Source organism: Polistes canadensis, unplaced genomic scaffold (genome assembly GCF_001313835.1).
Source record: "Polistes canadensis isolate GaletaPanama2010 unplaced genomic scaffold, ASM131383v1 scaffold_0, whole genome shotgun sequence".
In the NCBI taxonomy this organism is placed as follows: Eukaryota; Metazoa; Arthropoda; class Insecta; order Hymenoptera; family Vespidae; genus Polistes; species Polistes canadensis.
This window is the reverse complement of record NW_014569547.1, coordinates 1,129,225-1,152,753: the sequence shown is the minus strand read 5'-3', so window position 1 is coordinate 1,152,753 and position 23,529 is coordinate 1,129,225. Positions and strand designations below refer to the sequence as shown.

The following is a 23,529-nucleotide window of genomic DNA, read 5'->3' as shown; positions in this document are numbered from 1 at the left end:
AAACCGCGAACTGAGAACAAAATATTTGTTTTCCCCTCCCCTCCTAACCCCCATTATCATCGTTATTACCCATACTCTCATTTCTTTTTTTTTATTATTCTACATAAATATAAAATACGAGAAAATAATAATCAATAAATTCTCAAACATTCGAATATTTTGTCTTTCTAAATTATTACAACAATTTCTTTTCCTCTTATTTTCTATCCTTTTCTATTATTATATTTTAATCTTAGAAATATATAATTAAAATTGTTTTCTATATTAAAACAATCGTTAAAGCAACAACTAGATATCGTTGTTGATGTGCAAGTCTTTTTTTAATCAATATAATAATTAAATAATACTTAAATGAAAAAAAAATGTTCTCTTCTGCATAAACATTTATATACACACATATTTACAAATAATTCATTAAATTTTATATATGTTTGTCCGTTGTTATATTGTAAATTTTGTATTTTTTTTTTCTTTTTATTTATTTTTTTTTTTTTTTCTAATCACTTACCTGGAGCACGGAGGAGGTTTAGAAACGCTCACATCAGCAGCAGCGATCGCACAATATCGAAGAACGACGAGGAACGTGATTGCAGCATTGATCAGACGAATCATCGAAATGGACCAAGAAACCATCAGAGCCATCTTATATTTTCCTCCTTTTCTTTTCTGTTTATACGTATCTATATATATATATACATATATAGTATCTATATATATGTATATATATATATTTATATATGTGTGTGTGTGTGCGTGTGCGTGTTTAGTCGTCCTTATATTTGATTTAAAAGTATTTTTTTCTTTTTAAACTAATTTAATTTAATTTAATTTAATTTAATTTAATTTAATTATTTTTTTTTTACGACTGGAAGTTTATTGTTAATATTTCCACCCTCTTTCTCTCACCCCCTCCCTTTTTATATATGGATATATATATATATATATTTATTTCTTTGCTCTCAGCTCTTATTTATTATTCGGCTCTTTAAACGACACGCGTGTTAATTAATTCGAATTTTGATTTTCTCGCGGATTATTTTTACTTTCGCGGGGATGAGAGTTTTGCGCGCGCGTGTGTACGTGTGTGAGCGTGTGTAAGCGTGTGATTTTTTTTAATCGTTGATTTTTGTTTGTTTTTCATATGCGAGAATTGTTGATTCTTTTGATACTTTTTCTTTGTTAAAAAGTTTCTCGACAACTTTATATATATGCTCTCACGATCTTTTTTCAAAGTTTCGTTTTTGGCGATGATAACAATTGGGAAGAAGATGAGACACGCCGAATTTGTTTGTTTTTTTTTGGAAGGTCCTTACTTTCTGGTTATCGCTTTCGGACGTGGACCCTCAAATTTTCTTAATCTGCGAGGCGGTCTCAACTCCAGCAGCAAGGCCGCATCTTCCCTGAGAGAAGAAAAAAAAAATAAAGTTATGACTATAATAAATAATTATAAATCGATAGATTATTTGATTTCTGATTTTATATGTGCCAACGATTATACGACAATGATTTAACATAAATCAAAGTTGATATTATTATATTATTGCATATTACACAATTATTTATATATTACAATATAAATCTGATTTTTCTTTTAACCCCCTCCCCCTTTTTATTTGTTAGTTCATTGCCCTCATTGACGGCACATACAAAATTATTTTTAATTGTACGGGAAATAAATGTTGGTATTTTTTTGTTTCGACTCGTTAAAATTTCCCTCCTTTTTCCTCTTTTTTTTTTTTTTTCAAAATGAAAGACAAATCGCCCCCCTTTTACAAAATGGACGTTAATCCTAAATCTTTAGGCCACGTTTTTTTTTTTTTTGTTAATAATAGTCGACAAAAGTTGATAAATAAAATGGTTGATAAGAAAATTAAAAGAAAAAAAAAACACATATATTCGCGTTGTTCTTCGCGTTGACCTCAAGAGAAACTCGGACTTGTCTGTCAATCGCACCTTCAATTGACGCTTTGTAGCGCGTTTCATTGGGTGATACTAAAAATAACTATAATTCGGCTCGTCGACGAGATTGCCGTTTGAATACACTTCGAGAATTCAACTGTCGACATAATGAAACATCTAAGATTAATTAACCCCATTTATGTTCTTTCAAATTGACATTATGGCAGAATGCAGCCATTTTGTGATTTTTACAAAATGGTTTCTACCAAAGTTAGGACGAAACGATTCCTATTTTCTCTTACGCGCAACTAATTTAAGATCAATTAATTTAGATATATAATATTTGAATGAATAAAATGAAAAATGAATTTAACCCTTCTTTGCATGATGATGGAAATTTCAATCATAATATTTAGTCAACAAAAAAAGGTACTCAAAACCCTTGTACTGTATATTTGTTGTTGCTGGCAACTTTTTAAACGATTATTGCGTACAACAAAACGCAGTTGTCAAAAAATAGCACTAGGATTTTTTTAAATATTTTTCCATTAATCTAGAGCATTAATTACATCACCCTGATTTATTTAAAAAAAAAAAAAAAAAATCATGCAAAGAAGGGTTAAATAGAAAAATTATATTTAGTATAAAAAAGAATATTAATTAATTCATTCATTGTGTGTGGATTATTAAGGTGAATTCAAGAGAGAAAATGAAGGAAGGAAAAGAAAGAAAGAAATAAAGAAAGAAAGAAAGAGATAGAAAGAAAATGAGACATTTGCGAGACGAATGGAACACGACAACATGTCTCTCTTACCGATATTGCCGCCGGTCAAGTTCTATTCGTGTCATTCAATGAGAACCTACGCTTTTGACGCAATGCCCGTTTAAAAATATACTTAGTTTGTGCCGGTATACATGGACTGACGATATGTACCCAGTGTATACATGCACAAATATATGCACAAATATATGCATACAAAAATATATATACACATATATCCATGTTTTATACAAGATGAATCAAATAAAGTGGCCATTAAAGCTTTCTCTACGAAATTTATTATAAACCTACTGAAAAAAAAAAAAATATATATATATATATATGTGCAACACAAAAATGTTAATCGATAATTTTGATGATTTTTCTCAAAATAATAATATAAATTGAAATGCATTATTTGGATGAGATTTCACAAATCGTAACACGCGACTCAACAATACTACGAAATTAGTATGAATATGTATAATAAATGTTATTTACGATTTATTACCAAACGCATATGTTTCTATCTTCATTCCTCATTTCTAAATTCTTTACTCAGAAGATATAAAGTAAAATATTTTCTCGAGTAATGTGGATGCTGTCGCCAAGTGGAATAAAATATGAGAAACTCTGATTCAGATTACCTTTCAATGTGTATGCGTGACGATTCTAATCTTTGATTAAATTTTCTTTTTTTTCTTTCCTAAAGCAAAATAAATTATCTACGTTTCTTGATTCTTCTCATCCGTTATAAAGATTCTTATGGCAAAAAAGAAAGAAATTAAATTTCGAGATAAACGATTGAAATTTACGATCAATCTTAAGGATAGGATTCAATGATAAATGTTTTCAAAAAAAAAAAAAAAAATGTAGATCAAAAAGATCTGTCGGTATCCATCGATAAAAATCATTCGATAATAATTAACGATTGTACAATCAACAAATGAAACGACATGACGAATGGAGGCGAGATTGTGCGCGAGAAAAGATCAAGAAAATGAGAAAAAGAGATTTAAGAGTGGTAGATAAAATCGACGAGCTTGTTAATTATCATACAAGAACGAGGAAAATCGATCGAACGACATAAATACCAGTTCGTTAATCTCGGTAATGTACTCAATCTCGAGGAAGTTGAATACATGGTAGAATAAATGATATACTCGAGAGGATTAAGTAATCGTAAAGCGTGCTAGACAAAGAAAGAAAAAGAAAAATAGAGAGAGAGAGAGGGAGAGATAGGAAAATGGATCGATGGTAATTGATAGATCAATCGATGTATCGATTAAACTTACAAACATATACCGGGTAAGTAAATGAAAAAAGGAAGTTTTTGTTAGAAATCAAACATGACGCATCCTGACAATCTTTTATATTCCAGTGTAACGAAAAGAATTTTTTTTTTTTTTATGTATGTACTTTTTTCTACCGTATTTATTACACGTGCATATGTGCAATGCATTTAGTTCGGTATAACAACCAAGCGAAACGATCTTGCAATCGTCAGATAAGATAAAATCTTTATGCTCGCGTTTTATTTGCAATTTTTGTCTGGCCTTCGGGTGATCTACCTAACACAAGGAGAACTTTTTTAATTTTGATAAATAAATATTGAGAAGAGAGCAAAGGAATAAGATACCGAAAAAGAAAGAAAAAAAAAAGTACGATGGAAGGTGGCCAATTATGCTTTGTAATTAATTGAAATATCGATCTGTTTGAAAATATGAGGTGGTGCTACGTGTGAAAATGTTTTCGTAAAAGAGAAAGTTATTAAGATAATTAAGCTAATTTTTAGTATCCTAAATTACAAACTTTGACTATGAAATTTAAGACACAGTCTCGAAGACAAAATAATTTATTTAGAAAATCAATTAGAAGTATTGTAAACCTTTGTTATGATCCTGTAAATATGATTAAAATCAATTATTTATCCTCTGTTTTGTGTAAAAATAAAAGATACGAACAAAAAAGTTAATGGTCATGCATGAAAAAGATTATAATTAACAAAATGGTATCTCTTGAAATGGATTATATCGATGTAGTTGCAACGATGAAGACATTGATAAAGATGATGAAGCAGAATCTCGATCGCCCAATCTTTAACGACATTACACGATTATGCTTAATACTCTCGCATAGTAGTACTAGTCATAGTATTACTAACACTCATCAAACTACTACTATTACTACTACTACTTATGAATGCTACTTTAATGTCTCTGAATAAGAAGGTGCGACGTAACGTTCGGCGTTAACCTTGATAAACCTCGCTTTTCTGTTGCGTTGTTGTATTCTTCGACCCTGATTATGATGGTATTCCTTAATTGCAAGGAAACGCTTATCGCATGGAAGCCAAGAAGAAGAAGAAGAAGATGAAGAAAAAACATTATGAAAAACGACGCTTATGTTTCCTGATACACCTCAATACTTTTTTTCTTTCTTTCTTTCTTTCATTTTATTTTCTTTTTTATTTCCAATTGTTTTCCACATTAGACCGACAAGAGGATTATGCATGTATATGTGCATTATGTATCTAATGTATTTATGCGCATGAAAGAAGTCATGTGAAAACACAATGTACGACGATGTACTCGACTATTCGACGATAAAAAAAAAGAAAAGAAAAGAAATCAACATGGAAAATTTATTTGAAAATTTCCCTAGACGGATCGACCGAAGTACAACTTTTCAAATTTGCGCGGCAAAAATCTCGGCCAATACAATTGAACGTAAGAAAACGATAGAAGAATCTTGCCGATCAAAAAACACAACACACTTTTCTAGGTGTACAATAACTTGATATACACTTATACTTTTGCCTGTCTCCCTTTCTTTCCTAACTTTAATTTTATTTATTTATTTCTTTCTTTTTGTTTCTCACTCGCATTAGGATTGTTTTTTTTTTTCAAAAGAAAAACAAGATGGATGAAGTTATTTGCTAAATGTTTCTCACTAAAGTTTTTTCTTATGATACGAAATACCCTAGCCACTATGCTATGAAAGAAATGATAAAAAAAGGAAAAAAGCTTATAACAAATAAGTAACAAACGTTAACAATCACTGAGAAAGTATATATTGAAACTAAATCAAAAAAACGTTTCTCAAAGATTTTCTTTCTTTCTCTTTCTCTCTCTTTTTCACTTTGACGACAAATGTTTAAACAATATTTGGTAACACACAAAAAATTAACATTAATTATAAATAAGTAATACAATATTATTATCAATGTATGGAAAAGAGACAATTTTAATAATAATAATATATGAGAGAAAGAATAGAACAAATAGAAACTTTTTTTGATTGCTTTTACCGTTGAAAACTGTAGTCACGACTAATGCGTGTGCGTAATAATTAAATAATTTATAAAAAATAAGAGGAAGAAAAAGAAGAAAATAGAGTGTAAAAAAAAAAAAGGATAAAAAAAAGAGGGAAAAAGAGAGAAAAAGAGATAGAGAGAGGGAGAGAGAGAGAAAGAATAAGACGCGCGCGTTACCGAAGACGTGCAACTACTGACTCGGCGTGAGCGAGTGCACGATTGGTTTATAAACTTGATACGTCACTGCGCACGTCTCGAGCCGAGCCTCCGTTTATCGCCGTCTCTGATTGGTTCACCGTAATGTCCTTACATACCCCCGCTATATTTGAATTCATCTATGATAGAAGAAACGAGCCGATAGTTCTTCGTCACTTTACGTTCCTCGCGCGTACTTTTACGACGTCAACGACCGATAGGACGAAGATAAAGTGAAACATAAAAAAAAAAATCATTATTTTCTTATACTTTATAAAATGTATAAATGAAATAATAAATTATCGTTAATTTGCACACACAAAACGTATATAATCAATTTTTCATCTATTTTAAAAAATCACATTTTATAATTTAATTTTATATTTTACTCGGGCACGTATAAATTATATATAATATAATGTTTTAATTAAATCTTCTACGTTATGTGATACATATATGACATACGACTATAATAAAACTATATTTGAATATGATTTGAAAAGTAATACAAATCAGATGCAATCTAAACGTTACATTTGATTGTTGCAAATCCTTTATTTCTTTCTCCCTCTACCTCTTTTACTCTCTTTAAACGGCCTATATTCAGCTACAAATAGTCAATGAAATGATCTCACTCTTTTTTCTTTCTCTCTATATATGTCTCTCTTTGTTACACATGTAATATTTATAGTAAAGGCTCCACCTCACCCGGATATAATTTCGCATCGTATCATTTCTAATTCGTAGATATGATGAACTATAACGGATCTCTTCCTTAATGTTTTTAAACAACGAGAAAGAATATATAATAATCTAACAGAATCATATTTTTCTTTAATTGGTTACACTTGACATTTTTTTTTTTTTAAAACAAACTTAATATTATAATAATAGTAATTATAAAAGGTTGAATGAGATAAAAGATAATAGAATAAATAATATTAATAATTGTGCAACTCTGATGCAATCTTAATAAAAATACCGACTGAAAAAAAAAAAAAAGAAACGAAGTATTATTTGTTGAATCTTTTTTAAAAAAAAAAGAAAAAGGGGAAAAAATTTCCAAGAATTATGCCCTATCAAAAATAAAGAACGAAAGACAACTCATGCGTTTTTTTTTCTTTTTTTTTTTGTGTATAAGAATCGACCACTATTTCAAAATCTCTAAAAGATGAGCTTATAGTAATCGCCGGATGCATAACGAATACGCCATTAGGTAATTCAGGAATGTGCAATTTATCTTCTGAGTCCTCTCTCTTTCTACTTCTATCTTTCATACACAAGCACTCGTATGCATGTACCTGTTATCGAAGATACAAAAATGCAACAACTGCCATTATGCGATTAATGATAGAAAGAGAAAGAGAGAGAGAGAGAGAGAGAGAGAGAGAGAGAGAGAGGAGTGAGAAAAGAAATGAACATGCACGGTTTTTTCCTAGATAATTAAAAAAGGTAATTAAAAAGAATCATCAAAAGAAATGAATATATGAACCTGCAAGTAATAATACTTCGACGAAATCATGATAATTGATATATTTTTATAATGATAGAAATAAGAAAAGAAAAGATGAAGGAATTTATTGGATTATCAACGGTCGATAATCTGATGTTATAAATCAAGAATTCTTGACTATCGTTAGTTTTCCAAGTATATCAATGTCAAACTAAACTGGACATTCCACTAACTCATTCACATTTCATTACATTTCTTATCATAACATTAGCATACTCATTGCAAGTGATAATAAGAAAAACAAAAATAGATTCCCGAAAAACAAATTTCAACAAAAATTGAAATAACAAAACTTTGTGTTGTATTCGTAAGAAAAAAAAAAACAGAAAAAGAAAAGAATAATATTAATAATAATAATATAGAAAAATGATAATAGAACGATATAACGTACGAAATACCAAGAAATACGAATGTGGTTATATAATAAGTGCATAATAATTGCGACACATTAGACGAGTCAATCTAAAAGAAAGAAGAGGACACGTCGAAGTCCACGACGTAAGTTTATCATTGCTTTGTTCGCATTCGCGACCTATTGAGAAAGAAAAAAATAGAGAGAGAGAGAGAAAATGAAATATGATCGTACAAATCGATAAAATATACTTTCATACATTCTCATAAAGTTTTTTTTATATTTGCGTTACTTCCTTCAAATGATCATCGTCAAATATCTCAAACGTTTTAACTCGACAAGTATTTATTTCGATTACCTAATCGTATCATTTAGTAACATATGCATGTAAACGTAAAAATATACTAAAATATCGACGAACACGCGCATGTCCTACGTTTATAAAGTTACATTGACGTCATATTATAACGTATGCAATGATAGTTTATGATGATAACAATGATCGTCATTGTATTTTATCTCTACTACGTTGTCAATGATACAATATTAAAACAAACGATTGGGAAAAAGACACGAACTGTCTTTTTTTATCTCTCATCGAATTCCATTATTCCTTTCTTTTCCTTCCCAGTTTATTTTCTTTTACTATAATTCTTTTGTATTTAAAAAACGTGACAAATAATGCAAATCCTATCATCCGAATGTTAACATTTTGTTGAATTGTTTCATTATAATCAATATGTTTGAGCATATGCATATAAATTAAATACGAATAATATAACAATTTTATTGTACACACACACACACGCACAGAATGATTGTTTTCTTTTTTACAATTATTTTATTTAAATGCACTATAAACCTATCAATTTATTGGCTCCTAATCTTATCAACTTACAAATACTTATACATTATCTTATGTTTGTTACTAACAATCTTTCTCTAATTTAATCGACCAACGTATTTTATAAATATATATAAAAGAAAATAAAACAATAATTCTTTAATCGTCACATGTAGATTGAGGATATTTTCCCGGGATAAAAATTCAAAAATTTCCTGCTTTATCATATGAGATTATCGACCGTCGATAAGATAATAAATTCCTTCATGGTTTTTTTTTACGATAATAAAAATATTAAAAACAATATGATTTGATTTTTATTATTGCTTATGGATTTATAATTATTTTTCTATCTGAAGATAGCATATCGCATTACTGATCGCATTACATTTTATTTGTATCCCAACTCTTATACTAACAATTCTGGACAAGTTTGGCAGGCCTATCAAGGAGCGATTTGAGCGAACATGTCGGTGGTTTCTGAAATGAAAAAGTTACGCTTTTCGTCTCAACTGCTATAGGCACGGCATATCTTCTTAATTCAGCTCCGTGGCCGTTATCCATGTGATTCTATACTTTTACTTCATCAATTATTACTGTTATAACCTTCGAACAAAGCAAGCTCGCATTCAACCTTTCCAAAGGTTCATCAATAATACTCAACGTGTAAAGTATCTTGCTTTTGTAATCAGTAAAAGAATGTAGATATTAAATATTAGGATATTTCTAATGAACTTTATGTTTGAACTTATATTTACAGTTATACTCCAGAATTATTTCAAATATACAAAATCAGAAAACAGTAATAACGATCAGAATGGCGAATACTATTTGTACCGCATTTTCTCAAGACGGACAATATTTGGTTCATTGCGGAATAGATGGAAAAATCAAGATTTGGGAAACAGAAACGAATAAACTCAAGCAAGAATATATACCGAATCAATATCTTAATTCGCCATGCAATGTATTATCCTGGATTTCTGTAAATATTCAGGCAACAAATGCAACGGTATGCTATGTGTTTTTTATTATTTGTCTATTTAGTTGTATCAATAGGAATGTTAATCTTGAATTATCATATATTTTTGTATTAATAGTTGTTAGAAATTATTTTTCTAACGATTTTGTATGAAGTTTCATTTTCTTTTTACTTATGAAACTTTAAAAAATCTAAAGAGAATATTTAAAAAAAAAATACATTATATAATTACATTGTTTCTCAGTTAATAATCTAATCCTATATAATAATATTTTATTGACATTATTGTAGCACTCACTAAGGAGTAAACGCGCAAGGAAAATGATTGTGGAAGAGGCAGAACAAAAAGAAATAATTGCTATGGGATCTGTAAATGGAATTATCACTTTATACGATATTGCAGCTGCTTCTGTTTGTGGTCAATTAGAAAATGGCCATTCTTTCTGTATAACAGCTATGGCTTGGTCCAAAAATAGTGGTTTATTCACAGCTGCGGATGATCATTGTTTAATTCAATGGAATATTCAAGAAAATGAAATGAAATCTAAGTGGAAATCTGGCAAGGCAAAAGTCACTGCCTTAGCAGTAATGAAAGATGAAAAATCAGTGATCTCTGCCGATAAAATAATCAAATGGTGGGATTTGTCTACAAAGAAAATTATCAAGACTTTTACTGGTCATTCTAGCCAAATTACCTCTTTAAATGCAATAACAGTGAACGAAGATATCAGTTATTTAATCAGTGGAGCAAATGAAGATAGATATCTGAGTATATGGGCTTTAGATGAGGTATGTAGGCTATCATTCATGTTAATAAGAATCATGCGAGATGAGTCATGTGTGAAAATGTAATTTATTTATTTTATATGATTCACCCAATATTTAAAAATTTGTAATGATACTATTCTCAATTTGATTAGGCAAAGAATGATAAGTGTTCCGTGGCTACATTATCTATGCAAGATGAAGCTTTGTCTGTTTCTGCACACGTGAATGAGGAGTCTCAGGTGATGGTAGTAGCCAATACTAGATCAGGACAAGCACACGTTTTTAAATACGAACTTAACGAAAGATCTAAACCTTTGAAGCCGAAACTAACTATTGCAGTTACTTCTGATGAAAATCGAAAAGAAACTGTACAACAGATTCCTATTATTATGGCAAAATTTATAGAAAATGAAAAGTTATTATTAGCGTATGGTTCTTATCTAAACTTGATATTTGAAAAGATTACACCAGATTATTCAAATAAGATGCAGTATTTAATACGCTCAGAAGTTAAAAAGACAAAAGAAAAGAAAGAGGAATCAGTTACAAAAGTAAAAGCCACTATAACGGAGAATAGTGTTGAACATCTTGCACTTGGTAATATATAAACCTGTTTGTTATTATTACATTATTTTCATACAGCTTATTAAATATTAATGTTACTTTTAGGAACAGGAAATACGACGATTAAAAGACATAGGACCAGTTCTGCAAGCTCTCAATTACCTTTAAGAGATAGATTAGAAAATCTTAGTTTAAATGTTGATACTAATACTACAAATAGAACTCCTTCTAAAGGAACTAATATGATGCAGCTATTAATGCAAGGATTATACAGCAAAGATAGAACTATTTTAAATAACGTACTATTTACAAAAAATGAAAGAACAATTAGAAGTACTATTGCCAAATTGCCTGTCCAAGCAATAACACCCTTGATTGAAGAATTATATAGAATGTTACGAGGAAAACTGTATCCGTAAGATATATTTTCTTCCCTATTAAATACTCATTATTATTTTAGTTATTGGACATTTTAATTATTGAAAAAAATAATTTATTTTAGAAGTATAATAGCTTCTATATGGTTGGAAATATTGATAACAACACACTCAGCACATCTTTTGTCACATCAAAATATCGATGAAGCATTAACTCCTATCTTAGGCTTGATTGATGAGAAGTTAATGTTATTAATTGAGATATCTAAATTACGAGGACGTGTTTCACTTTTAACAGAACAAATATCTAAGAGCCAAGACGATCAAGACACGTTAAATGATTCTTTAATGGTTTATCAAGATGCTGGTAAGAATTTATGATCAACATATTATGTTTAAATTATTTTCATTTATTATTATCATATATTAAACATGGTGAGCGTTTTTCTAATTCAATTTTTATTTACGCAGATTTATCTGACGAAGGTCCTTCCATGGAAGATACCGTAGAAAGCGAATCGGGTGAATATTGGGAGGAAATGTCGGACCAAGAAGAGCAAGAAGATCAAGATCAAAATGAAGACGACAGTAATAGTGTTGAATTTAAAGAGGAAGATGATATGAGCAGTTGAATTTTTATTACTATCTTTGTACGATTATTTGTGATAAATGATAAAAGTATAATTTCAAAGTAAATACAAAATTTAATGGATATGAAATTCTTCTTAAGTGGATTGGTAGATTTTCAATCCTTTTATATTTCCAAATTTAATTCTACAATATTTAAGAAGTGATCGTGCAATCTGTTGAAGGTTTTATGTCAAAGATTTAATCATAATATTAATGAATGTACTTATTGTAAATAATGATATAAAATGAAAACCATACGTAATGTGGTTCTTAATTAAAAGTGACTTATTCCTATAAGTCAATATTATATTACATTCCTATAAGTTTTTTATATTCTTATATCTGTTAAATACAATGCAAGTGTAAGATGTATATAATAAAAAAATATTTATTTATCATTTTCGTTATACTTCATTTTTACTAAAAAGCACTCGACATTTTTATTGAAATAATTATTTGTATTTGTTCGAATAGATAATGAATAAAATATAATACAAATTAATCTAACTTTAATGCAAAATTTTTATTATGCAAGTTCTATATTTGCTGATCTTTAAATCACATTGATGTCGCCATCTCACGGACTTACGAAACATTACTAATGTACGGAACCTTACTGTCGGTAACTTATTAATCATAAGTGATGGTCGATAAAATAGATTTTTCCAAACATTCGACGAATTTATGATTTTTAAATGCAAATGAAAGAAAATGAATTGAAGTGTTAAATTTACATTGAATTTGCAAAGTAATGAAGAAGAAATACAAAGAATGTTGCTATTGAATGACTCTTATTAAATGATAATCATATTTATTAGCATTACAAAGTATTCGAGAATTTTTTTTTGTATTTGCCTTCTGTCTTTTTATATGACATGAAATATAATACAAAATAACCAACGCCCGAATTTTTGTTCTATTTTTTTTTTTCAACTACGATTATAACTTTGACTTTGAACCAAGTTCACAATGATTAATTGATTTGAGTAGCCAAATCACACTCAATATATTTTTATTCTTGTTTAAATTTACTTATATTAGAGCCTAATAGATTTTAATCTATTTCAATTACTCTTTAGATAAAAATTTGTAGTAAAAATACGATCTCTAAATTTCGAGGAGCCTAACTTGTGCTATGTGGCACGTAAGCCATGTTAAATATCTTCAGAAAGAAAGGTGGTATACGTGATGACCGATGCGTAAGCAAAATCTTTCATGCATCATGGTTAAACCGGCGCTAAATTTAAATCAGAAAACCTTCGAACAAAATTACCCCATTCTGATAAAAGACGATCATACAACTATCCTGACGCGCCAAAATGACTTAGATTATGTGAAATATGATGAGATATGATACAAATTATAGTTAGCTATGAAGAAAAAGAGATAAAGAAATCATCAGACGAAAATTGTTAATAATTATCGCACAGGAAGAAGAAAGAATCAAACTTGGATCCAATATATTAAAAGAAGAACAGTTCAATAAAACCCAATTCGACGAGTCAACGATTATTTCATTAAAACATTCTGACGTCAGATAGATCGAACGAGTACCTTGTTAAAATTATCAAACGGATCGTCCATTAAAGGGATTATTCAAACCAATTGATGGTTCTCAAATTAACGAGGGAAAAAAAAATATTTAAAAATATGTTGAACTTGAAAATAAACTGAACAAGTTGTTACACCCTGTAACGTAACTTATGATTGATTAATTAGGAAAATTATATTATTAAAAAATAATATTACAAAATGTTCTTCAGATGCTGAGTGAAGGAACTGGAAATAGATGCTTTCAAATAAAAAAAAAAAGTAACGTATGCAGGAGGGTAACAAAATGATTCCAAATTTGTAATACTTTTTCGATAATTACTTTTGTTATTTTTTCTCCTCATTAGTTATATTTGTAAAGACAATAAAAATTCTATGTTTTTACCAATAAAGGAAGAAATGATTTTAACAAATCTATTATAAGATTAGTAATAAAGTATATATACGCGTGAAAAAAATACACATGTGAAAAAAAATACAACTGAGAAAACCTGAGAATAATATGAATAATAAAATATCAGTAACCTTCCGCATATGTATGAATAGTCACGTGTAATCATAGAATCCTTGGCATTGAAAGTAACGCAATATGATTTAAATCCATAAAGATTATTATTATTATATATAACATTATTATCTAATACATACTCAGTAATTCGTGCCGCATGGCGGTAGGTCGTCAATCTATAACAAAAAAAAGAGAAAAGAAAATAAAATAAAATAGAAGTTACAAAAAAAGAAAAAAAAAAAAAACATTGAATTTTATAAAATTAAACATTTATAAAAGAAATAATTTTAACCCTTTCAATAAAATTGTTTTCAATAAGAGTACAAAGGTGTTCATATTTGAAATATTTGGAATACCTGCTCAATGAAGTTTCACGCAAAATCAACTTTAGAAAAGGTTACAAATACGTAAGAATAAGAAAGAGATAAAAGATCAAAATAATTACTATTTCAATGGATCAAGCAGAAAATGTGATGCAAGATTCGAAGAAATGAACGCAACACGTTTCTTAAACGTGCTTGGCTCTCACCATTCTTTTTCTCGTTAAATTGAGAACCCCTTCAGACCGAGCCTCTCATCCGATAACCAACTAAACCAATCAGAGAAGGTTTCGCATACGACGCCCATAAAATCGACCAATCAGAATGCTTCTAGCTTGAAGGCACGTCCGTGTCGTATCCGCTTTCTCCGAATCGTTTATAAACCGGTAGATAATATAAAAGAGTTATACGATTAATTAAACGATTTTGGGAAATCCTTGTCATGTGTGATACATTATATTATGTACTTTTCGATCAAATATTGCAATTAAATCAAAATCAATATGGTGTCTGTTTTATTGGCGTCAATGATGATGATATTTTTCTATCCTTTAATTAACGTTATCTGATTGATCAATTACTTATTAAATTACAAAGTCGTATTCTGATTGATCGATTATTAATAAAATTATTATAATTAATATAATATATATATATATATATATATATATATTTATTTGTAAAATATAAAATTTGATTTTACTATTAGTCGATTGTTTATTAAATCCTTCCAATGATAATTCTTTTTTTTTATTCTAAATAATTATTTAAAAACATGCAATTTCTCTGATTGATCGAGAACCTACTGCAAATCCACTTAACAATTTTGTCTAACATTTTTTTTCCTGTGACCTTTGCGTTTCTTGACCTTGAACGGAGGTGAACAAATTTTGTCGATGATAGCAACAACGATTTCCTAAGCTAATTTTATCCAACGTGACGTAAAAAAAAAATCTTCGTATTTCTTTTCAGAAATCTTCTTGGAAATCTTCTTTTTTATTTTTCGTGCGTAAAATAAATTGTTTTTCAAAATGACGCATATCGATAAATGACGACAATCAATAAATAAATAAAAATCTGTTTAAAAAATCTTATTAATTAAGATATTTATTAATTGTAAATGTTGACGAATATTTATTGAAAAAGATATTTATCTTCTCTTACTCTCTAGCATTTAAATCTAATAATAATGTTCGCCTGTCCTTAGTTTAAAATCAATTTTGGCAAGTTCTCAATTGTGACATTGCCACGCGTTAAATGTATGTTAAAAAAGAATTGTTATATTTTGAATCATCTAATGGAAAGTCCTCATTTTATGATATCTCACGTTATTATAACATAAAACAAAATAATAATGATGTAAAATTTCTATAATCTACATTAATTTCTTTATTTATGCAATCATGAAAATAATTATATTGAATTAGTATCAAAATGCTATTAAGATCGATCAATGAAACAACTGAATCAAATGAGCTTTGATTCATAAGAATCCTATTTAATTATTTTACAATGCATTAAAATTACAACTGTGATATAAGCTATATGCATAATATCCGTTCGATTAAGTATACTTCCAACCATGTTGACTTCCGACGTAGAGGAACGAAATTACATTGAAACGATAGAGGGTTGAATTAATTCAATACACGTCATAATAATGTTCTACGCATATACGTTTGATCTCATAAAAATTTGTATTTTTCCTATACTTTTATAACAAAAAAAAACAGAAACAAATATTGACAATTGATGATCAAGGATCACATTTCTTAATCTGAAACCTTTAGACTTTGCAAGTTAAAATTTACGAGGTATTAATAATAATAATTAATATTAATAAGATAAACATTTGCTTATACAGTTAATGTCTATTTTGAAAAAAGATCATCAATTCTTAACACTACGAAAAGCTAACAATTATTATATCTAAATGTTTTATTTAAATCTATAGAATGAAATATCTACTGGACCAATCAGACCTATCCTTTCAATCAAATTCAAATAAATACTTTAATAGTGCCATTAACAGCATCGGATTGACGTATGGCGGGTCATCGCGCGAAACTCGAATGACGTAGTGGATATTACGTAAGCCTACCAAAAAGAGAAAGACGTACCTCTTTGATATTTGCACCTCGAAATGACGAAATAAATATTTCTACGTCTATATTCTACATATTTTGAAATTTAAAAAACATGTCTTTGATTTCAATTATATAAAATGAGCATACAGTTCGAGACATTTTCTTTTGTATCGTGATAAGTGATAAGACAATGATAAGAAAAAGATTTAAAGAAATCTTAAATATATTTGATATCAACGTAAAAAACAATTATTAATCAATATTGTTGAATGTTACAACAAAAGGAAAAAATCACAAAGATTTCAAAAAAAAAATTATATTCCTGAAAATATTTATAAACTAATTGTTAAAGGAAAAAAAAAAAGAAAAGACAAATTATAAAAATTATCTTTGCAGAAATGTTTAATCTAAACGCTGGGAAAAAACTTGAATAGGAATAAAAGATGAAAATAAAATTATTTTTGTAGAAACGTTTATAACCAAAATGGGGAGGAAATAGGAAAGAAACGAAATAAAATGAGAAAAATCATATTCGCAGAAAGACTTAATTCAAACGTAAAAGAAAAAGAAATGAAAAAAAATAAGATAAGAGAAATCATATTCGTAGAAATATTAAACCTAAACGTTTAAGTAAAGAAAAACCGTGATCATTGAAAAGCATTATTTAAAAATTGATCAGAGATCGAACACGTGACCAGGAGAGCCAATAACGAAAGATAAGGCGCGAAAGTTAAGTTCGAACGTACCTGGAATAAATTGACCAATGAGAAGCGGCCTTGCATGATGATTTTCGATTTAAGAACAGCACTTTATTTCTTACACTGATTCACTATTAAAATCCACTTTTTTGTCTTCCAATATTATGCGAATTAAAATCTAGTCATTGAAAAAGAAAAAAAAGAAAAATTAAATGTAAAAAAAAAGGAAAAGATCAATAAAAATATTTCATACAAAGTCGTTCGTACGAAGAAAAATAATGCATATGTATATCGATCGTATGATTTGTCTAATGGCGAAATTTGACTCGATCGCTACGCGTTGGTAAGAAATGAAAACGTAACACGCACAGCACGATGTATCGTAATACCGTAAATGACTGTTCGTAGAGTGTAGCCATGTACCACCAACAATTCAAGACTGACTCTCTTTTGCCCTCTCTTCCTAACCAAAACCTGCTCTCCTCTCCCACTCTTTCTGTCAACATCTCTCTCCCCTTCCCTATCCAATTTTTCCCTCACCCTCCTTCTTCAATAAATGCCTTCACTCTTCTCTGAACAAGATACGCGTCTAAAAGTACGAACACAATTAATTTTAAGAATCAAACAATTAAATTCTAATAAACTAATTAATATAATTATATAATATTTATAAACAATTAATAAAACATTCTTTTTTGTATTTATTATATAATTATTATCGCGCTTATCCAAATGGAACAATACTTTAAAATATTATCTTTAATTTGTGTACGATTCTTTTGTTCGCCATTTTGAAAGAAAAACCAACCAATCAAATTTCCTCGTCATATGTAAATCTTTTTACTTCCCGTCTAAATAAATAAAACAACCGTTTTAATTGGCTTCCGTTATCACTATTTGAGTCGTGGAAAAAATTTGAATTTGATTATAAATATCGAATCAATGAATAATATCGATGTAAAAAAGTATTTTTAAAAAATTTGTATTAGTTCTCGATCATGAACGACAAAACACCTCCAACTGACCTATGCTCGTTGACGACCCGGAACAAACTGGTTTGACTGATTGTAAAAGCATGGACACGTGCAAAGAGGCTTGCTGCCAGACAACGAACGAACACGTCCGAACGATATCGAAGATAACCGAGAATAACCACGTGCCAACTCGCCGAATCATCCTTCGTCTCGTATATAGCAGCCATTGCAAATATATTTATATATATATACAATTGTTTTATCCTTAAATCTTAATTAAGTCATTAAAATTGAGTATACATTTTTTTCCCACTAATTGCGTGCATTAAAATCAACGTATTTTAATCAGAAAATAAATCTACTATCGTAAAGAAAAATTATATGTAAATATTTATAAAAAAAATGTAATTAATTGATTAATTAATTGATTAATTATCAAAAATTCTATTACGTTTTAAATTTTGAATTCTATTTGGTAACGATAGATCGAATATATGTTTTCTTAGATCCTGTTACTAGATAACATATGTATATAGAAGTATATAAGAATGTTTACGAAATATCGATCGATGACAATAGAAATCGATGCAGTTTTCGAACGAGTATAGTTCGCTTTCGAATCGATTAATTCACCACGATTACCTCAACAAGAACAATGTTTAACTTACATTATCTACATACTCTACAATTCGATTTAATTAAAGAGGATATATACAAACGTGCACGAATCTTACTTTGACAATAAACCTCAAAATAATCATTCAAAATTGTATCAAATAAAAAAAATAAGTAGCATATATTATTTCCTTGCAAATAATTAACATAATAAAAGATTAACAAAAAAAAAAAAAAATACTCGAGCATGATTGTTTTCAAAATAAAAAATAATTAAATAAACGAAACACGCGTATTAATCCTTTCTCATTTCAACAAAGTGAAGTATGCAATACATAAGTGCATACCGTTCGAACGAACGACCTTCGCTCTTTTTACACGATGTCCTTCACCTCGACACTAATTCAACGCAGAGGAAGCAATAATGACAATATTATACATCTCGAAATCTATATACAAGTAACACTTGTTTTTCTTAACACTTAAATCAAGGCTATTTAATTATTACCCTATTCTCACTGTTAACTTTCTACGAACTTAAAAAAAAAATCAAATAATAAAAGAGTAAGAAAAACACTTCGATATCTCGATCTTCCACTACTGTCACTCAAGAAATTATCCTCAAATCGAACGAAACATCAACGATGATTGCCGAACCATTTTGAAGTATGCTACGATTCGTGTATAAACGTTTAATTACTAAGAATTTCTTTTTACTGTAGTACACCAAGTTGATATCAATATAAATTTTAAATGTAAAATAAAATAAAATTAAATATCAAAATCAAAGTACATATTTGACGCGAGAATACTGACCGAAAATCGATTAAATAAAATAAAAAAAATTTCGAACATATGTACACGTATCGCGTGACTACAAATACTATATATGTATTTATAAATATGATATACACGATGAATATACACGAAGAAAAAAATGTATAATAAAGCAACGTAAAAAGAGATGCGAACGCTCCGATGTTCGTTAGTCAACTGACGAAGTGATTTGAAGCAAAGCAGGTTTTACACTTGACCGTGAACCACGCGACGATATTTTTTGATAGCATTATAATGTCATTACGCTCAAATATCAACGAATTTAGCTTTTTCTTTCTGTTCGGCAGTCAGACTACACGTTTCACTTTTTTATTCATTCCTATTTTTATTCATTTGATTATAATCAACACTAATTGTTCTTTATTGAATGTTATCTTCCGGTGACCGTATCTTCTTACTCTCTCTCTTTTGCAACTCTGACTTGTATTTATCTATTTCTTTTTTTATATCTTCATTCTATCAGAGTAAAGAAAAAAGAAAGGAAAAAAGTAAAAATAAAAAGTAGATATTGAAGTGGAAATTGTACTCTTTTGCGCGAGATTAACGCCACAAATGGCGTGATTTCAGAATTTTAATTTGTTTCTCTCTGACAATGAGATGTCTAAATTTCGTATATCTCTTTCTCTCCTTTCTCTTAAGATATTAAGTATATTCCGTAATAAATTCTAGTAAATTTCCAATTACTTTGTTTATCTCATTTTATTTATTTTGTTTCTTTCTCATTTAGAGTTACGATATTCGATCTTATTTCTTTTTATCAATTTAAAATTTAAGTATTAAATTCGGCGCCACTTTATTACATCAGGCGATAACGGAATGTATGGTCACGTGATTATTACTGCTAAGCAATTGGCGTATCACTTATAACAGTGGTTCTCATTTATTTTCAATGTCATCTATACTACTCTCGATAATTAATATTATCTATATATATAAATGCATATTATTTATTTTATTAATTTAGAATGAGTTTAGATAACTTTTCTATCTTTTACTCCAATTTATCTAGCTTCAATTACGCGTGTAATCGAATATTTCATATATGCTAGTTGCCATGTATAAAAAAGTGCGCGAATATTTGAATACCTAATCTAATTAATCGATATTACATTTTTCAAGCGAATGGTTAAACATGAAAAATTTGAGTTTTTTTTTTATGCCTATATATAATAATTTATAATAATGTGAAATGTAAGCAAAATCAAAAATAAAATGTCCGAAATCTGAAGTTCTTTCTTTCTAAATTAAAACTTATTATCGAGGAAATAATACATATTGTCACTTATTATTAGACTTATTGCAAATAAGTCGTCTGTCTAAAGATACGGGTCGACGGATCATGGACGACGGCCTTAATGACCGTCAAACTTTTCCACGATAGAGGAACGGAGATCAATTTGCTTAGGTCAATAAATGGCAAAAAGAATCGGCCGACCTCGTGCAGTACATTGACATGAAATAAACCTCCTATCCTTTTCTTCTTACACATTTACGATGCACATAAAAATAGCTGACAAGATTACAGTATCAATAATCTATTATCAGATTAGATCAGGTTGAAGTCATCATCATTTCTATGTAATAATATTTAAAATAAAAAGAAATAACGCAACAACGTTCGATACAAAATTTTCCTAATGTTTTATTTTGCTTCTCCTTTTCTTTTTTAATTGCTTTTTCTCCAATCTCTTCATGGGTTCGATTAATTTCCTTTTATTTTATCTTTCTAATTTGAATAATTATACCGATCCCCGATTATGATTATTTTTATTATGATCTCGGTATAAAAATGATCAAGCACAAATATCACTACTCACCGGGTATCGACGAGTTGATACCGATCGAGCTTGTCCGCGATTGGCCCACAATGATGACGATGCTGGCCTAGTTGGCAGCCTTGATTGGTGAGCTGCCCGCTGCAACTCAGGCAACGGCGGGCTCCTTGCCAAACAACCAGCATTACTAGACAGTAAGATGACTGGCGTTTAAAAATTACTTTCCAATCTTATTTTCAATCTATTAATATAATCTTCCGCGCGTGCCCGTTTATTCCATTACCTTCTTTTTCCCTAATTCGCGATACAAAAATTACAATTCTTTGATAAGTTTTCTATCTATTATTTTACTTTTTTTAAATACAAGGTGTGCCAAAAATTCCTAGGTGGACTAAAAGTTCCTAGGCAGAGATCAAAAATACATAAATGATTTTTAAAATCCATTCATCTTTTCTTAATAAACTTTTTAGGATAATGTTTTTATTCTTATATTGTATAATTAAAAGCTCAACTGGTAAAATTACAAGACTAACTACTAGCATGAAATGTCACAAAAATAAGTAATTCATTTTTAAAATCACCTAAGAACTTTTGACTTACTTTTATAATCAAAGTTCGCACAGTTTTTTCTTTTAATATTTATTTTCATATAGTTTAATTATGTCGGGTTGATATTTCATAATGACTATCGTTATTATGAAATAATAAGATAAACAACAAATAAGAATAGATGATTCATACTTGTTGATAATTCACAGAACATATTTGATATTCTTTTCGGCAATTTTAATCGTCTCGACATTATGAATTAAATCAATATTATATCTGCAAATAATTAGGGATATATAATAAGATAGATAGTAATATTATCGCATGGTTCATATAACGCTGATGCTAGAACGTCATGTCTCTTGCGTGCGTAATTATATATATATATATATATATATATGTTGCTTTGTCAAATAAATCTTATCTTTGTAACTCTATCTAAGTAATTTAATTCCAACAAGTCAATAGCTTTTTATTTTTTAAACATAAAACGATATTTTTAAGAAAGAATACGAAATTAAATTTGTTCAAATTATTGAACTAAACAGAACATACATATATATATAATTTTTTGTTGCTGCATAAAATAATAATTTGATTCGATTAAATTCGCCATATTTGCCTGTAAAAATGTCATTATTTTTTTCCTGTATCTTTTTCTTTTGTTTCAATGATAACTTGTTCTACTTTTAAGTAAATACAGTTTACGAACTCTCTCCAGTTTCTCCTTTCTTAAGCACCTACCTTGAAAACGTCACGTTACAAAGGCCTCCTCGTTGCTTCACACAGCCCGACAAACACACAAACAATCACTAACACAAAGGAGGCACATGCGCTCGCCGCCTGTCAGTTAAATTTCCAACTAAAATCACTCTCCTTGACCCGATCGGTAATATCGTACGTCACACGCACACCGTTTATCACTTCTATATTACTTATTGATTCACCAACTAATGTTACACGATAATTTCAATTATAATTTACATTTATTTTTTTATTTTTCTCTCTCTCTCTCTCTATCTTTCCCTCTCTTTAAATTAGTATAATACCTGGTCAAAAAGGAAACAATTTAGAAATAAATGAAGATTTCGTGCAAATAGAAATACTATCAAGTGCCGATCGTTTTGATGAACGTGGACGTATGAGATTTTTGAACATTCTCTATGTAAAAACGAACTACAAAATTGACATGAAAATTTAAGAATATCTTCGAACTCGACTTTGCTGAATTTTAAATTTGATAGTTGCAAAACACCACTCTAAATCTGCAATGATCCGTACGGCGTCTGACCGAATACTGTGGCATGAGCTGTTCCACCGTTGCCAAGCAAAGAACATAAAAGTATATAGAAGCTCAAAAGTCCAGTTTTTGCATAATCAAAATCATCTTAGTTAGTACCGGGACTACCAGTGGG

The 23,529-nt window shown here is 29.0% G+C and overlaps 2 protein-coding genes across 12 annotated transcripts in view; one reads left to right on the top strand and one right to left on the bottom strand.

The window, feature by feature from the left end:
• The window catches only part of LOC106788563 (trehalase), a 36,580-nt gene extending 13,165 nt beyond the window's left edge, over nucleotides 1-23,415 (bottom strand). For 2 of the 11 annotated variants that reach the window (XM_014751968.1, XM_014752048.1), the window contains exons 1-4: nucleotides 22,859-23,415; nucleotides 21,608-21,752; nucleotides 14,400-14,435; nucleotides 1,314-1,400 (exon numbers count right to left, since the gene is read on the bottom strand). In XM_014751968.1, coding sequence (XP_014607454.1) covers nucleotides 1,314-1,400; nucleotides 14,400-14,435; nucleotides 21,608-21,750 — 266 coding nt within the window. In that variant the 5' untranslated portion in view covers nucleotides 21,751-21,752; nucleotides 22,859-23,415. Of the gene's footprint in view, nucleotides 1-508; nucleotides 681-1,313; nucleotides 1,401-5,969; nucleotides 6,069-14,399; nucleotides 14,436-17,412; nucleotides 17,839-18,389; nucleotides 18,488-19,300; nucleotides 19,319-21,607; nucleotides 21,753-22,858 lie in introns of those variants that run through there. The other 9 variants (XM_014752566.1, XM_014752476.1, XM_014752387.1 and 6 more) reach the window with 9 other exon arrangements.
• Nucleotides 9,331-12,455, top strand: LOC106789066 (WD repeat-containing protein 43-like). The gene is made up of 7 exons (XM_014752943.1): nucleotides 9,331-9,545; nucleotides 9,640-9,891; nucleotides 10,153-10,650; nucleotides 10,782-11,226; nucleotides 11,299-11,608; nucleotides 11,696-11,937; nucleotides 12,042-12,455. Exons 2-7 carry the CDS (start codon nucleotides 9,697-9,699, stop codon nucleotides 12,200-12,202), a joined length of 1,851 nt encoding a protein of 616 aa, XP_014608429.1. The 5' UTR covers nucleotides 9,331-9,545; nucleotides 9,640-9,696; the 3' UTR covers nucleotides 12,203-12,455.
• Nucleotides 23,416-23,529: the final 114 nt, after the last annotated feature.

Coding starts and splice junctions, on each gene's coding strand:
- LOC106789066 (XM_014752943.1), top strand. CDS start 9,697: ATGGCGAATACTATTTGTACCGCATTTTCTCAAGACGGACAATATTTG. Junction 11,227..11,298: donor TGTTGAACATCTTGCACTTG/GTAATATATAAA, acceptor TGTTACTTTTAG/GAACAGGAAATACGACGATT. Junction 11,609..11,695: donor TTACGAGGAAAACTGTATCC/GTAAGATATATT, acceptor AATTTATTTTAG/AAGTATAATAGCTTCTATAT.